Here is an 18294-nt window from a genome sequence, read left to right as displayed (position 1 = left end):
ATTTTTGTTATCAGAAGTAAAACAAACAGCAAACCTAATTCTAAAGTCCTTCATTATGAAAAATAGCAATAAATAGAATTTTATGACTGGGTTTGAGTGTAGTAAACAGCTTTGTGATTTAAGTGGACTTAGTTTTCTGAGCTAATCCTTTCTTGGTGGTCCTGTGGGGCTAAACTTCTAACTCAACTGTGGCCTTTATTCCACTGCTATATGTTTTGTTAGGTGTGTGACCCATGCTAGTCTGTGAGTTCTTTGAGAATAGTGACTGGTTCTAATTCATCTTTGTGCAATATTTAGTACATATTTGTCACTCAGCAAATGTTCGCTGAATAAATGCATGACTCTAACTGACCTAGGTCTAAGCTAGACTGAATTGGGACATGGTAAGCAAACTTTTCTTCAATAATCTTATGTGTTCTGCATAATATAACCTTTTCCATACTGTATCCCAGACCTAGAGAACAGTTTTTGTCCATTTTTCCCTTCACTATTCAAGTTCACATCGTGATACCTCAAGCTGGGTAGGCATGCTTTCTAGAACAGTATCTTTCTCCTTCCTATCCTCCAAATCCTGAAAGCTTTATACTCCCCTCCTATGTACTAACAAACTTAGGATCTTTTATGGTTTATTTGCTTAGAATTTACTTTTTAATATATGGGACTCACTTGTTAAACACATATTTGCTAATACAGCATTTAATTATTATTACAGATACCTTTTGCAGATATAATATATACATTCAAAAATAATCTTAAAAAGTATTATTATTATTATGTCATAAAGATTAAGGGAACATGATCTTGAGTGTCTTTCAAATCATGCACCTTGGAGAAGGGCGAGTTCTAATCCTGTAAATTATTCTCTCTGGATGTCAAAGTACAGTAGTATCATTCACAAAGCCACACCCTCAATCAATCCAAGAACTAGGTACTTTATTTCTGCTCAAATCAAGGATCTTTAAAATATGCATAATTAGTGGGATATCGTTGGCTAAAAATAAACTTCACTCAAACCAAAAGCAATCAGATTGAGTAGACAATAAAGTTGAAAAATCTCAATTCACAGACTTTTTTAGCACTTGTTTCACATTCTTTTAAAACAGGTTGAACTGATTTTCATATGTGACTCTCCTTTCCAGTTTATGCTCCTGATTTTTGGTGAATGTGTAAAGCTTTATGGAGGGTGCTGCGATTCATGAGGTCACAGAGTCGGACACGCCTGAGAGACTGAACTGAACTGAACTGAAAGATCAATTAAACATTCAAGCAGGGTTTATGCAAAAAGAAAATAATCTAACATAATACATAATTTATTTTACCTGTTCAGTATTTGGGGTTATATGTAGAGTGCCTGGGACACAAGTAGATATTTTCAGAGTTGGAGAATGAAGTTCCTGTGGAGAGAAACAAAAGAGGGTTCAGAAATCATTACTGAGCAGTGTCATTTAAACGTCTTAGGTTGTTAAAGTATTATTATTATTTCCTTTATTTTTACAATAACCCAGTTTGCCAGAAATAAGAACTTTATTAAGTGCTTACTTAGACACTGTCCATCTTTACAAAAGCACATTACTGAATTCCTTTGTCACTATTCCAAGTAATCTAATGAAATATAATTTCTAGAATGCTTTCATAACAATACACACTTCTTGCACTTTTAGTTTGCATTCTTTTTTTACTTTTTTGAGAACTCTACATAACATCCATCGATGTTATTATATGTCTGCAATTAACAACATTTAAAATTTATCAAAAACATTAAATGTAAAAAAATCCAAAAACCAATATAGGAAATTATCTTTGAAAACTCAACTAAGACTACTGCTGTTAGAGTACTTCAAGCTGATTTTAAATTATGCTTTGTGTGATCTGCTTCTAGTTTAATCTCAAAGAGTAGGTTCTGATGTTAAAAAATGATCCATAAAAGTAAGAGTATGATTTTTAATAATGACTAGATAAAATGATCACTCCATCAATTATGCTGGTATTCATTATATTTTCCCCAAATCAACAAACTGCATAGCTTTACAAGTGTGCAAAAAATTGATAGCATTACTCGATTTCATCTAATTGACACAACTCCAGGATATAGTTCTTAAACGATTAAAAATATTTTGTCTTCAGATCAGATCAGTCGCTCAATCATGTCCGACTCCTTGCGACCCCATGAAACACAGCACGCCAGGCCTCCCTGTCCATCACCAACTCCCGGAGTTCACTGAGACTCACGTCCATCGAGTCAGTGATGCCATCCAGCCATCTCATCCTCTGTCGTCCCCTTCTCCTCCTGCCCCCAATCCCTCCCAGCATCAGAGTCTTTTCCAATGAGTCAACTCTTCTCATGAAGTGGCCAAAGTACTGGAGTTTCAGCTTTAGCATCATTCCTTCCAAAGAAATCCCAGGGCTGATCTCCTTCAGAATGGACTGGTCGGATCTCCTTGGAGTCCAAGGGACTCTCAAGAGTCCTCTCCAACACCACAGTTCAAAAGCATCAATTTTTCGGCGCTCAACCTTCTTCACAGTCCAACTCTCACATCCATACATGACCACTGGAAAAACCATAGCCTTGACTAGACGGACCTTTGTTGGCAAAGTAATATCTCTGCTTTTGAATATGCTATCTAGGTTGGTCATGACTTTCCTTCCAAGGAGTAAGTGTCTTTTAATTTCATGGCAGCAGTCACTATCTGTAGTGATTTTGGAGCCCAGAAAAATAAAGTCTGACACTGCTTCCACTGTTTCCCCATCTATTTCCCATGAAGTGATGGGATCGATGCCATGATCTTCACTTTCTGAATGTTGAGCTTTAAGCCAACTTTTTCACTCTCCACTTTCACTTTCATCAAGAAGCTTTTTAGTTCCTCTTCACTTTCTGCCATAAGGGTGGTGTGATCTGCATATCTGAGGTTATTGATATTTCTCTTGGCAATCTTGATTCCAGCTTGTGTTTCTTCCAGCCCAGCGTTTCTCATGATGTACTCTGCATATAAGTTAAATAAACAGGGTGACAATATACAGCCTTGACATACCCCTTTTCCTATTTGGAACCAGTCTGTTTTTACATGTCCAGTTCTAACTGTTGCTTCCTGACCTGCATACAAATTTCTCAAGAGGCAGGTCAGGTGGTCTGGTATTCCCATCTCTTGAAGAATTTTCCACAGTTTATTGTGATCCACACAGTCAAAGGCTTTGGCATTGTCAATAAAGCAGAAATAGATGTTTTTCTGGAACTCTCTTGCTTTCTTCATGATCCAGCAGATGTTGGCAATTTGATCTCTGGTTCCTCTGCCTTTTCTAAAACCAGCTTGAACATCTGGAAGTTCACGGTTCACATATTGCTGAAGCCTGGCTTGGAGAATTTTGAGCATTACTTTACTAGCGTGTGAGATGAGTGCAATTGTGCAGTAGTTTGAGCATTCTTTGGCATTGCCTCTCTTTGGGATTGGAGTGAAAACTGACCTTTTCCAGTCCTGTGGCCACTGCTGAGTTTTCCAAATTTGCTGGCATATCAGGAGGTATTAAAACTTAGAATCACAGACTTACAAGGGGAAAACTGACAAACTCATACCAAAGTATAGCTATATTATATATATATATTGGGGCTCCCCTGGTGGCTCAGAGGTTAAAGTTTCTGCCTCAATGCGGGAGACCCAGGTTCAATCCTGGGTCGGAAAGATTCCCTGGAGAAGGAAATGGTAACCCACTCCAGTATTCTTGCCTGGAGAATCCCATGGATGGAGAAGCCTGGTAGGCTACAGTCCATGGGATTGCAAAGAGTTGGACATGACTGAGCGACTTCACTCACTATATAATATATATAATGTCTATATAAAATATATATTTTATATATATATATATATATATATATATATAATGTTTAACATTCTGTTCTTAAAACAATACACACACACACACACATTTGCTGTTCTTAAAACAAAACTATGTTATATATACCATGCTGTTCTTAAAACAAAATGATGTATTTACTCAAAGGGCCAAACTTTCCACACACTATGGGTTTTCTTTTGGTTCAACTTGTAACATTTTCATCTCTCCTCCCTCTGTTACATCAACAGCAATACTGCAAGCTTAATACTTCAAGGCAGCCTTTGAACATGTTCCCAGATTTCCTGCTGGTAGCTAAGGATAATTGCTCAAACAAATGCTGAGAATTAAAGATTGTAGACCAAACAGGTACATGGTCTTCACTTTAGGAAAATGGTTACAAATACAACTAAGTACAGGTGGAGGTGGCACACAGATCAAATAGGAGCAGGTTCAGAAAAACAAAAAAAGGTGATTTTTAGTTATACAATAGTACATGAAAACATTCCAACATAAAAATTATACAAATAAAGTCAAAGATCTTCCCTTAACCATCCTCCCTTCATTAAATGATATTTACATTTGGCAATGTAAGCCAAATAATATATCTTATAGATTAGATGTGTCTTAATTCATTATTACTCAGCCATTAAAAAGAATACATTTGAATCAGCTCTAATGAGGTGGATGAAACTGGAGCCTATCATACAGAGTGAGGTAAGCGAGAAAGAAAAACACCAATACAGTATACTAACGCATATATATGGAATTAGGAAGATGGTAATGATAATCCTGTATGCAAGACAGCAAAAGAGACACAGATGTATAGAACAGTCTTTTGGACTCTGTGGGAGAGGGAGTGGGTGGGACGACTTGGGGGAATGGCACTAAAACATGTGTAATATCATATAAGAAATGAATTTCCAGTCCAGGTTCGATACAGGATGCTTGGGGCTGGTGCACTGGGATGACCCAGAGGGATGGTATGGGGAGGGAGGTGGGAGGGGGGTTCAGGATGGGGAACACGTGTATGCCTGTGGCGGATTCATGTCTATGTGTGGCAGAACCAATACAATATTGTAAAGTAAATAATAATAATAATAAAGAGTTTAAAATATTTAAAAATAAATTAATGAATGAATATATATATATATATTTATTATAGTGTTGCATAATGTTAGTTTGATAGTTTGTTTACCTATGCATCTTAAAATTGTTTCCAGGTTTTCACTGTGCTATGGTGAGTATTTCTCTAGAATCCCACAAAGTGGGATTGCTAGGACACAGAGTATGTGCATTATTCATTTTAATATGCACTGTCCAACTGATTTCCCAAAATGCCATACCAATTACACATCCATCAGCAGTGTAGAAATGCTCTCATGTCTGAAAGATGCTTTTATACCAACTTTTAGTGTTTTTAGGCTGGAGCTAATAATACTAGAATCATTTTGAGAATATAGTTAGTGCACACTGTCTTGTTCCTGGTTCTGAATATAGGCTAGTTTTTTCCCCTTCCCTTTACCCTATTCAAGTCTGATGACATCAGCAAATGAAACAGAATGAAGCTTACTAGGTAAATGGATTAGCTTTTAAGATAAAAGCGTGTACTGAGAAGTTTTATAAACTGGCTGAAATTCACCCAAGTAGGAATACACACACACACACACATATATCTTATATCTTTAGCATCCTTATTGATAGTAATATAGGTAGTCACTTGATTCAGATGCCCAGATGGTAGATATTCAAAAGGCAAATTGGTGTATTTGCACAAAGACTAGTCTGGTGCTACCATAAAGAAATTATTCAGTCTTATTATATTTGGAAGGCTGGTAAATTAATTTAATAAATTATGCTTTATTTAGTTGTTTTGAGCCTTCATTATTAGAACTGACCTAGGCAAATATGGCTTTCTCATACAACCCTTATGAAAACAAAGGGAAAATGGAATAACTACAAAAAGTAAAATATTAAAGTGGTAGCTTTGTATGGGTCAAAGAGATTACGATATATGGTAGTGATCAGCATGAATTTAAATTGCAGCAGTATTAAATTATCATAAGGGGGAAAAGCCTATCTGAATATAAGGTTTATTAATTAAAGAAAGACTTGCTAAAGAAAACTCTTTCCCCTTGAAAGTCTACAGAATTAGGTAAGTAGTGTGAGTAAATGTCCAAAATGAACATTGTCTTGATGATGAAAGATATTTTCAGTGACATCTAGCTCTAGGCAGAATTGCAGCAAGTCATTCCACAAGTGAAGTGAAGTGAAGTGAAGTGAAGTCGCTCAGTCGTGTCCAACTCTTTGCGACCCCATGGACTGTAGCCTATCGGGCTCCTCCATCCATGGGATTTTCCAGGCAAGAGTGCTGGAGTGGATAAGGAAGTGATCAAAAATGTTTATAAATTAATGAATGAAGATGTCAATTTTAAAGGCATCTCAGGAATAGAAATCTAAATCTCTCTCTTGATAGCCTACATTAATATTTAATTTTCAATGTCACTTATTTGTATATAGTTAACATAAATCCTTATATCTTTCCTTTTCTCCTTTGCTTTTTGCTTCTCTTCTTTTCACAGCTATTTGTAAGGCCTCCCCAGACAGCCATTTTGCTTTTTTGCATTTCTTTTCCATGGGGATGATCTTGATCCCTGTCTCCTGTACAATGTCACGAACCTCATTCCATAGTTCATCAGGCACTCTATCTATCAGATCTAATCCCTTAAATCTATTTCTCACTTCCACTGTATAATCAAGGGATTTGATTTAGGTCATACCTGAATGGTCTAGTGGTTTTCCCTACTTTCTTCAATTTAAGTCTGACTTTGGCAATAAGGAGTTCATGGTCTGAGTCATAGTCTTCTCCCGGTCTTGTTTTTGCTGACTGTATAGAGCTTCTCCATCTTTGCCTGCAAAGAATATAATCAATCTGATTTTGGTGTTGACCATCTGGTGATGTCCATGTATAGAGTCTTCTCTTGTGTTGTTGGAAGAGGGTGTTTGCTATGACCAGTGCGTTCTCTTGGCAAAACTCTATTAGTCTTTGCCCTGCTTCAATACTCCTGATTAATAACCCTGTTGGCAACATTCTTTACGTAAAGTTTTGTTGGAAATTAATTATGTTTATAATTAAGTAGGTTCAAGCTTAATATGAAAGCCAAGACTGTTTTCCCCACAAAGTTTAAAGTCATTTTCTACTTTGGGAAAGTTGTAGCAGTGCTCTTCCCTTTCCTCCTCCTCCCTACCCTTTTCCTTCTCCTTCTCTTCCTCACTCCTCCCTCTTCCCCTCTTTCTTCTCCTCCTCCTTTTATAAAGTACACATGGCATTACCAATTTTTGATCAGAGTGTATTAAAATCAATCTGCTTTTTTGGAGCTTTCCAGACAAGCAAAAGTTAAAAGAATTCGGCAAGATCAAACCACTTTTACAGCAAATGCTAAAGGAACTTCTCTAAGCAGAAAATAAGGAAAAGCCCTACCTACAGAAAATAAACCCTAAACAATGGAGAAAATCATAATAGGATCATACTTATCAATAATTACCTTAAATATAAATGATTAAATGTGCCAACCAAAAACACAGACCAGCAGAATGGAAGAAAACATGTGCATGTATGCACTTCCACACCACATCACCCTGCTTGACCCCCCAAATTGTATGTAAGTATTTTGTATTGTTAGGTTAATCATGTTTCCGTTATGGCTTGCAGTTGTAATTTATCTTTTATTTTTTGTCTTGTTATTGATTGTGAAACTGATAAACATCTTTTACTATTGTGAATATGCAACTGTTACTTAACACTACTGTATCATGATTGGTCAACAGAAAAATTACAGAATTCTATATCTCCAAAACTACCATTTAATAGAAAAATCCATAATAGAAAAAAACTTTTAAAAATTCATATGTATATCAGAATTATCTTGGAATTTTTTGAAAAATACAAATGCCCAGGTATTACTTTTCTTTGGCCAGAACTCCGGATATATTTCTAATGAGCAGCAATGTTTAAAAACAATCAGATTATATGAGCATCTTTTACTTTCATCTAGTTTGTTTCACTTTTTCTATTTCATAGTCAGTGCTCCCATTTCATTTAGTTTATGTTCTCCAATTTCTCCATTTCTTTTTTTTTTTTTTATGTTCTTTCTCAAACCTTTATCAACCATAGTAGAAAAGTTTTTGTATACAAATATATAAATAATATATATAATATATATATTTTAGAAAAAAGTATGAAATTTTGCCTAACTAAAAAATGTGACATTTGATTCCACTTGTTTGACTTTGTATGAAAATAGTGCTGAATTTCTAATTTTAAAATATATATAGAGGGGGTGGTCCTAAGATGGCAGAGGAATAGGTTGGGGAGACCACCTTCTCCCCCACAAATTCATCAAAAGAACATTTAAACGCTGAGGACATTCCACAAAACAACTTCTGAATGCCGGCAGAGGACATCAGGCACCCAGAAAAGCAGCCCATTGTCTTTGAAAGGAAGTTGGAAAAAATATAAAAGACAAAAAAAGACACAAAAGAGGTAGGGACGGAGCTCCATCCCAGGAAGGGAGTCTTAAAAAGAGAGGTTTCCAAACACCAGGAAGCACTCTCACTGCCGAGTCTGTGGCAAGCCTTGGAACCACAGAGGGCAACATAACTGGGAGGAAAAATAAATAAATAATTAAAACCCACAGATTACGTGCCCAACAGTATCTCCCCCAGTGGAGAAGCAGCACAGACGCTTGCACCCGCCACTAGCAAGCGGGGGCTGAGCAGGGAGGCACGGGCTGCATTGCTTAGAGTAAGGATGGAGCCTGAATGCCCTGAGGGCAATCTGAGGGAACTAACTTGGGCTAGCAAAACCAGACTGTGGGATAGCTACCACGTGAAAAGCCCTAACCTAAGACACCGCCAGGCCTGCTCACAGAACAAAGGACTGAACAGAGCTAGCCCGCTGAAGACCATCCCCCTCTGGTGACAGGCAGCCAGAGCTGGAAGGGGGGAAACTAAGCCCCAGAGAAACATTATCTACCAAACTGCAAGCAGGCTTCTTTGCTAACTAAGACTTCTTGGGGTTCTGGACAGTCAATATCCACCTGAGAAGGTGCGCTGGTTATACACCCAGAAAACCTAGCAGCAGGGACAGGGGAGGCAATAAGTCCCAGCGACAACACTCACCAAATACCTCATCACCTGAGCTGCTCGGACCTGGGAAGGGCACAAAACTCAGGCCCAACAGAGTCTGCACCTCTGAGGACTACCTGAGTTTCTGAACCTGAGCAGCTTAGACCTAGGAGGTGCAGGCAGCCCAGGGCCAGCTTCAGACAGTTCCCGGTGGACCAACCTAGAGCCTGAGCAGTATAGGCAGGGAAGGCACATGCGCCGTGAGTGGAAGCAGGTTCAGTGTGGCTGAGACACTATGAGCACGCGCCAGTGTTATTTGTTGGCAGCGTCCCTCCCTCCCCACAGCACGACTGAACAAGTAAGCTTAAAAAAGTGTCCACCACCGCCCTCTTGTATCAGGGTGGAAATCAAACACTGAAGAGACCAGCAAACAGAAGAAGCTAAAAAGAGGGAACTGCCTTGGAAGTGACAGGTGCAATAGATTAAAACTCTGTAGTTAGTACCGACTACATAGGAAGGTACCTATAGATCTTGAGAAATACAAGCCGGACCAAGGAACTATTTGAAAATGAACTGACCCCACACTGCCCACAACACCAGAGAAAGTCTTAGATATATTTTTACTATTTTAATTATCATTCTTTTTTTTTAATGTTTTTTTAAATTTTAAGTCCTCTATTACTCTTTTAATTTTCATTTTTATAACCTACTATTACTTTGCAAAAAGAAAAAAAGACCCTATTTTTTAAAGCAAACTTCATATATATATATATTTTATAATTTTATGACTTTGTTTTTTTTGGTTTTGTTTTTTTTCTTTCTTTAATATTGTATTTTTGAAAATCCAACCTCTACTCTAGATTTTTAATCTTTACTTTCTGGTATTTGTTATCAATTTTGTACCTTTAAGAACCAAATCTTCAGTACCCATTTTTACTTGGGAGCGAGATTATTGGCTTGACTGCTCTCTCCCGCTTTGGACTCTCCTTTTACTCCACCAGGTCGCCTCTATCTCCTCCCTCCCCTTTCTCTTCTCTACTCAACTCTGTGAATCTCTTTGTGTGTTCCAGATGGTGGAGAATACTTAGGGAACTGATTACTGGCTAGATCTGTTTCTCTCCTTTTGATTCTCCCCCTTTATCCTCCTGGCCACCTCTGTCTCCATCTTACATTTTCTCGTCTCTGTATAAATCTGTGAACATCTCTGAGCAGCCCAGACTGTGAAGTGCACATAAGGAAGTGATCACTGGCTAGCTTGTTCTCTCCTCTTTTGATTCCACCTCATCTCATTCAGGTCACTTCTAACTCCCTCCTCCCTCTTCTCTTCTCCATGTAACTCTGTGAACCTTTCTGGGTGTCCCTCACTGTGGAGAAACTTTTCATCTTTAACCTAGATATTTTATCAATGGTGTTGTATAGATGGAGAAGTCTTGAGACTACTGTAAAAATACAACTGAAAACCAGAAGCAGGAGGCTTAAGTCCAAATCCTGAGAACACCAGAGAACTCTTGACTCCAGGGGAACATTAATCGACAGGAGCTCATCAAACACCTCCATATGTACACTGAAACGAAGCACCACCCAAGGGCCAACAAGTTCCAGAGCAAGACATACCAAGAAAATTCTGCAGCAACACAAGAACACAGCCCTGAGCTTGAATATACAGGCTGCCCAAAGGTACTCCAAACCCACTGACATCTCATAACTCATTGCTGGACACTTCATTGCATTCCAGAGAGAAGAAATCCAGCTCCACCCACCAGAATACCGACATAAACTTCCCTAACCAGGAAACCTTGACAAGCCACCTGCACAACTCCACCCACAGCGAGGAAACTCCACAATAAAGAGAACTCCACAAACCTCCAAAATACAGAAAGGCCACCCCAAACTCAGCAATATAAACAAGATGAAGACACAGAGGAATACCCAGCAGGTAAAGGAACAGGATAAATGCCCACCAAACCAAACGAAAGAGGAAGAGATAGGGAATCTACCTGATAAAGAATTCCGAATAATGATAGTGAAACTGATCCAAAATCTTGAAATCAAAATGGAATCACAGATAAATAGCCTGGAGACAAGGATTGAGAAGATGCAAGAAAGGTTTAACAAAGACCTAGAAGAAATAAAAAAGAGTCAATATGTAATGAATAATACAATAAATGAGATCAAAAACACTCTGGAGGCAGCAAATAGTAGTATAACAGAGGCAGAAGATAGGATTAGTGAAGTAGAAGATAGAATGGTAGAAATAAATGATGAGATTTTCCTCTGATGAGAGGAAAAAAGAAAAATGAATTAAAAGAAATGAGGACAATCTCAGAGACCTTCAGGACAATATTAAACGCCCTAACATTCAAATCATAGGAATCCCAGAAGAAGAAAAAAAGAAAGACAATGAAAAAATACTTGAAAACTTCCCCAAAATGGGCAAAGAAACAATCACCCAAGTCCAAGAAACTCAGAGAGTCCCAAACAGGATAAACCCAAAGCTAAACACCCCAAGACATATATTAATCAAATTAACTAAGATCAAACACAAAAAACAAATATGAAAAGCAGCAAGGGAAAAACAACAAATAACACACAAGGAGATTCCCATAAGGATAACAGCTGATCTTTCAATAGAAACTCTTCAGGCCAGGAGGGAATGGCAAGACATACTTAAAGTGATGAAAGAAAATAACCTACAGCCCTGATTACTGTACCCAGCAAGGATCTCATTCAAATATGAAGGAGAAATCAAAAGCTTTACAGACAAGCAAAAGCTGAGACAACTCAGCACCACCAAACCAGCTCTCCAACAAATGCTAAAGGATATTCTCTAGACAAGAAACACAAAAAGGGTGTATAAACTCGAACCCAAAACAATAAAGTAAATAGTAACAGGATCATACTTATCAATAATTACCTTAAACATAAATGGGTTCAGTGCCGCAACCAAAAGACAAAGACTGGCTGAATGGATGCAAAAACAAGACCCCTATATACTTTGGCTACAAGTGACCCACCTCAAAACAGGGGACATATACAGACTGAAAGTGAAGGGCTGGCAAAAGATAATCCATGCAAATAGAAACCAAAAGAAAGCAGAAGTAGCAATACTCATATCAGATAAAATAGACTTTAAAACAAAGTCTGTGAAAAGAGACAAAGAAGGACACTACATGATGAAAAAAGGATCAATCTAAGAAGAAGATATAACGATTATAAATATATACGCACCCAATATAGGAGCACCACAATATGTAAGACAAATGCTAAAAAGTATGAAAGGGGAAATTAACAATAATACAATAATAGTGGGAGACCTTTAATACCCCACTCACACCTATGGACAGATCAACTAAACAGAAAATTAACAAGGAAACACAAATTTTAAATGATACAATGGACCAGTTAGACCTAATTGATATCTGTAGGACATTTCACCCCAAAACAATGAATTTCACCTTTTTCTCAAGCACACATGGAACGTTCTCCAGGATAGATCACATCCTGGGTCATAAATATAGCATTGGTAAATTCAAAAAACTGAAATCATTCCAAGCATCTTTTCTGACCACAGTGCAGTAAGATTAGATCTCAATTACAGGAGAAAAACTGTTAAAAATTCCAACATGTGTAGGCTGAACAACACGCTGCTGAATAACCAACAAATTACAGAAGAAATAAAAAAATAAATCAAAATATGCATAGAAATGAATGAAAATGAAAACACAACAACCCCAAACCTGTGGGACACTGCAAAAGCAGTCCTAAGGGGAAAGTTCATAGCAATACAAGCATACCTCAAGAAACAAGAAAAAAGTCAAATAAATAACCTAACTCTACACCTAAAGCAACTAGAAAAGGAAGAAATTAAGAACCCCAGGGTTAGTAGAATGAAAGAAATCTTAAAAATTAGGGCAGAAATAAATGCAAAAGAAACAAAAGAGACCATAGAAAAAATCAACAAAGCCAAAAGCTGGTTCCTTGAAAGGATAAATAAAATTGACAAACCATTAGCCAGACTCATCAAGAAACAAAGGGAGAAAAATCAAATCAATAAAATTAGAAATGAAAATAGAGAGATCACAACAGACAAGACAGAAACACAAAGGATCATAAGAGACTGCTATCAGCAATTACATGCCAATAAAATGGACAACTTGGATGAAATGGGCAAATTCTTAGAAAAGGACAGCTTTCCAAAACTGAACCAGGAAGAAATAGAAAATCTTAACAGACCCATCACAAGCACGGAAATTGAAACTGTAATCAGAAATCTTCCAGCAAACAAAAGCCCAGGTCCTGACGGCTTCACAGCTGAATTCTACCAAAAAGTTAGAGACGAGCTAACACCTATCCTACTCAACCTCTTCCAGAAAACTGCAGAGGAACCTCAACTTCCAAACTCATTCTATGAGGCCACCATCACCCTAATACCAAAACCTGACAAAGATGCCACAAAAAAGAAAACTACAGGCCAATATCACTGATGAACATAGATGCAAAACTCCTTAACAAAATTCTAGCAATCAGAATCCAACAACACATTAAAAAGATCATACACCATGACCAGTTGGGCTTTATCCCGGGGATGCGAGGATTCTTCAATATCCGCAAGTCAATCAATGTAATACACCACATTAACACATTGAAAAATAAAAGCCATATGATTATCTCAATAGATGCAGAGAAAGCCTTTAACAAAATTCAACATCCATTTATGATAAAAACTTTGCAGAAAGCAGGAATAGAAGGAACATACCTCAACATAATAAAAGCTGTATATGACAAACCCACAGCAAACATTATCCTCAATGGTGAAAAATTGAAAGCATTTCCCCTAAAGTCAGGAACAGGACAAGGGTACCCACTTTCACTGCTACTATTCAACATAGTTTTGGAAGTTTTGGCCACAGCAATCAGAGCAGAGAAACAAATAAAAGGAATCCAGATTGGAAAAGAAGAAGCAAAACTCTCACTGTTTGCAGATGACAGGATCCTTTACATAGAAAACCCTAAAGACTCCATCAGAAAATTACTAGAGCTAAACAATGAATATAGTAAAGTTGCAGGATATAAAATCGACAAACAGAAATTTCTTGCATTCCTGTACCCTAATAATGAGAAAATAGAGAAATTAAGGAAACAATTCCATTCACCATTGGAATGAAAATAATAAAATACTTAGGAATATATCTAAAGAAACTAAAGACCTATATATAGAAAACTATGAGACACTGGTGAAAGAAATCAAAGAGGACACTAATAGATGGAGAAATATACCGTGTTCATGGTTTGGAAGAATCAATATAGTGAAAATGAGTATACAACTGAAAGCAATCTATAGATCCAATGCAATCCCTGTCAAGCCACCAACGGTATTTTTCACAGAGCTAGAACAAATAATTTCACAATTTCTATGGAAATACAAAAAATCTGGCATAGCCAAAGCAATCTTGAGAAAGAAGAATGTAACTGGAGGAATCAACCTGCCTGTCTTCAGGCTCTACTACAAAGCCACAGTCATCAAGACAGTATGGTACTGGCACAAAGACAGAAATATAGATCAATGGAACAAAATAGAAAGCCCAGAGATAAATCCACACACCTATGGACCTCTTATCTTTGGCAAAGGAGGCAAGAATATACAATGGAGAAAAGACAATCTCTTTAACAAGTGGTGCTGGAAAAACTGGTCAACCACTTGTAAAAGAATGAAACTAGAACACTTTCTAACACCATATACCAAAATAAACTCAAAATGGATTAAAGATCTAAACGTAAAACCAGAAACTATAAAACTCCTAGAAGAGAACATAGGCAAAACACTCTCTGACATAAATCACAGCAGGATCCTCTATGACTCACCTACCAGAATATTGGAAATAAAAGCAAAAATAAACAAATGGGACCTAATTAAAATTAAAAGCTTCTGCACAATAAAGGAAACTATAAGCAAGGTGAAAAGACAGCCTTCAGAATGGGAGAAAATAATAGTAAATGAAGCAACTGACAAACAACTAATCTCAAAAATATACAAGCAACTCCTGCAGCTCAATTCCAGAAAAATAAATGACCCAATCAAAAAATGGGCCAAAGAACTAAGCAGACATTTCTTCAAAGAAGGTATACAGATGGTAACGAACACATGAAAAGATGCTCAACATCACTCATTATCAGAGAAATGCAAATCAAAACCACAATGAGGTATCATTTCACGCCAGTCCAAATGGCTGTGATCCAAAAGTCTACAAGCAATAAATGCTGGAGAGGGTGTGGAGAAAAGGGAACCCTCTTACACTGTTGGTGGGAATGCAAACTAGTACAGCCACTATGAAGAACAGTGTGGAGATTCCTTAAAAAACTGGAAACAGAACTGCCTTGTGACCCAGTTATCCCACTACTGGGCATACAAACCGAGGAAACCAGAATTGAAAGAGACACATGTACCCCAATGTTCATCGCAGCACTGTTTATAATAGCCAGGACATGGAAGCAACCTAGATGTCCATCAGCAGATGAATGGATAAGAAAGCTGTGCTACATATACACAATGAAGTATTACCCAGCCATTAAAAAGAATACATTTGAATCAGTTCTAATGAAGTGGATGAAACTGGAGCCGATTATACAGAGTGAAGTAAGCCAGAAAGGAAAACATCAATACAGTATACTAACACATATATATGGAATTTAGAAAGATGGTAATGATAACCCTGTATGCAAGACAACAAAAGAGACACAGATGTATACAACAGTCTTTTGGACTCTGTGGGAGAAGGAGAGGGCGGGATGATTTGGGAGCATAGCATTGAAACATGTATAATATCATATAAGAAACGAATTGCCAGTCCAGGTTCAATGCACGACGCTTGGGGCTGGTGCACTGGGATGACCCAAAGGGATGGTATGGGGAGGGAGGGGGGAGGTGGTTTCAGGATGGGGAACACGTGTACACCCGTGGTGGATTCATACTGATGTATGGAAAAACCAATAAAATATTGTAAAGTAATTAGCCTCCAATTAAATAGATAAATTTAAGTAAAAAAAAAAATATATATATATATATATAAGCAACAAGCCAAAAAGTTTACTGTATAGCACAGGGAACTATAGTAAATGACCTGTAATAACTTATAATGGAAAATAATTTCAAAATATTATATATATATACGTATAACTAAATCACACACACAAAAAGAATTCTGCTTTTTTAAATTTAGTACTGTTTATTTTTTGCTAGTTTTTCTAAACACCCCTCAGTTCAGTTCAGTCTCTCAGTCATGTCCGACTCTTTGCCACCCCACAAACTGCAGCATGCCAGGCCTCCCTGTCCATCACAAACTCCCAGAGCCTACCCAAACTCATGCCCATTGAGTCAGTGATGCCATTCAATCATCTCATCCTCTGCCATCCCCTTCTCCTCCCACCTTTACTCTTTCCCAGCATCAGGGTCTTTTCAAATGAGTCAGCTCTTTGCATCAGGTGGCCAAAGTATTGGGGTTTCAGCTTCAACATCTGTCCTTCCAATGAATACCCAGGACTGATCTCCTTTAGGATGGACTGGTTGGATCTCCTTGCTGTCTAAGGGACTCTCAAGCGTCTTCTCCAACACCACAGCTCAAAAGCATCAATTCTTCGGTGCTCAGCCTTCTTCACAGTCCAACTCTCACATCCATACATGACCACAGGAAAAACCATAGCCTTGACTAGACGGACCTTTGTTGGCAAAGTAATGTTTCTGCTTTTTAATATGCTGTCTAGGTTGGTCATAACTTTCCTTCCAAGGAGTAAGCGTCTTTTATTTCATGGCTGCAATCACCATCTGCAGTGATTTTGGAGCCCCCAAAAATAAAGTCAGCAGCCACTGTTTCCACTGTTTTCCTATCTATTTGCCATGAAGTGATGGGACCAGATGCCATGATCTTGGTTTTCTGAATGTTGAGCTTTAAGCAAACATTTTCACTCTCCTTTTTTAGTTTCATCAAGAGGATCTTTAGTACTTCTTCACTTTCTGCCATAAGGGTGGTGTCATCTGCATATCTGAGGTTACTGATATTTCTCCCAGCAATGTGATTTCAGCTTGTGCTTCTTCCTGCCCAGCGTTTCCATGATGTACTCTGCATATAAGTTAAATAAGCCATATGGACATCTAATAAGAAAGTATGAGATACAAAATTTTAAATGTATTTGTGTAAAATATGATTAATATGTTAATTAAGTATAATATCATTATATTTAAACTATCAGTGACATCATTCAAGATGTTCCTATTCTTATTTTTTCTGCACTTGATAAAATATTCTCGGAGAAATATTAATATGTTGCACTATGATTATATATTTTTCTTTCCCTTATACTTCTTCTGATTTTTGCTCTATGTATCTGTGTTTTTTTTTGTTAAGGTGTCTAATGGTTTATGATGTCTATCTTCTTTGTGAATTGTACCTTTTATCATTAAAAATATTAATCTTTGTTTCATTTAAAATAAATAAATTTTTAAAAATAAAAGACAAGAAAAAAAGAGGAGAAAATTCTAAAAAGAAAATTAAATTTTGAATGAGAAAGAAAATATTTAAAAGAATCAGAAATGTAATAAAGTATTCAATACTCTTCAGAGAAGGCGATGGCACACCACTCCAGTACTCTTGCCTGGAAAATCCCATGGACGGCGGGGCCTGGTGGGCTACAGTCCATGGGATCACTAGGAGTTGGACATGAGTGAGTGACTTCACTTTATTTTTTCACTTTCATGCATTGGAGAAGGAAATGGCAACCCACTCCAGTGTTCTTTCCTGGAGAATCCCAGGGACGGGGGAGCCTGGTGGGTTGCTGCCTATGGGGTCGCACAGAGTCGGGACACGACTGAAGCGACTTAGCAGCAGTAGCGGTATTCAATACTCTTAGGTAGCACTCTAAGACAGCAAATTGTTAAAATAAGCTATTGGCATCTGAAAGAAAGATCAGTCTGCTTTGGGGGTATTATTTCTCTACGTCCTTGGATAATTGTTCTCTAAATGAGAGCTGGGAAACTCTAGTCATCTTAGGGAGAATTCGCTAGTCACAAAACATGTATTTTATTTCTGTATGTTAAAATAGCTATTAATTTAGAGTTAAAAAATCACATGAAATGCAAATAGTGCCAATTTCTTACTTACCTCAATGAAATAGCTTCTGAATAGTTCAATGCAGTGGAGATAAAAGGGAAAGCAGAAGCTGGAGATGTGTTATTTTCCTTTAGGTTAGAAGGGAAACTTTAAAATCTTAAAACATACTCTGTATTCCCCTTCATGGAACACTGTTTTGTCTTGGCAAAGGGGCTTGAGTAACTCAATGAAGCTATGAGGC

The 18294-nt window shown here is 37.5% G+C and overlaps 1 protein-coding gene across 2 annotated transcripts in view; it reads right to left on the bottom strand.

The window, feature by feature from the left end:
- Positions 1–18294, bottom strand: part of POF1B (POF1B actin binding protein) — a 100516-nt gene that overhangs the window by 69032 nt on the left and 13190 nt on the right. For both annotated transcript variants that reach the window (XM_070365704.1, XM_005904963.3), the window contains exon 3: positions 1320–1394. In XM_070365704.1, coding sequence (XP_070221805.1) covers positions 1320–1394 — 75 coding nt within the window. The remainder of the gene's footprint in view (positions 1–1319; positions 1395–18294) is intronic.

This window comes from Bos mutus, chromosome X, assembly GCF_027580195.1.
Source record: "Bos mutus isolate GX-2022 chromosome X, NWIPB_WYAK_1.1, whole genome shotgun sequence".
NCBI classification, from domain to species: domain Eukaryota; kingdom Metazoa; phylum Chordata; class Mammalia; order Artiodactyla; family Bovidae; genus Bos; species Bos mutus.
Note: the sequence above shows the minus strand (reverse complement) of the source record. Positions and strands in the feature narration are given on the sequence as shown.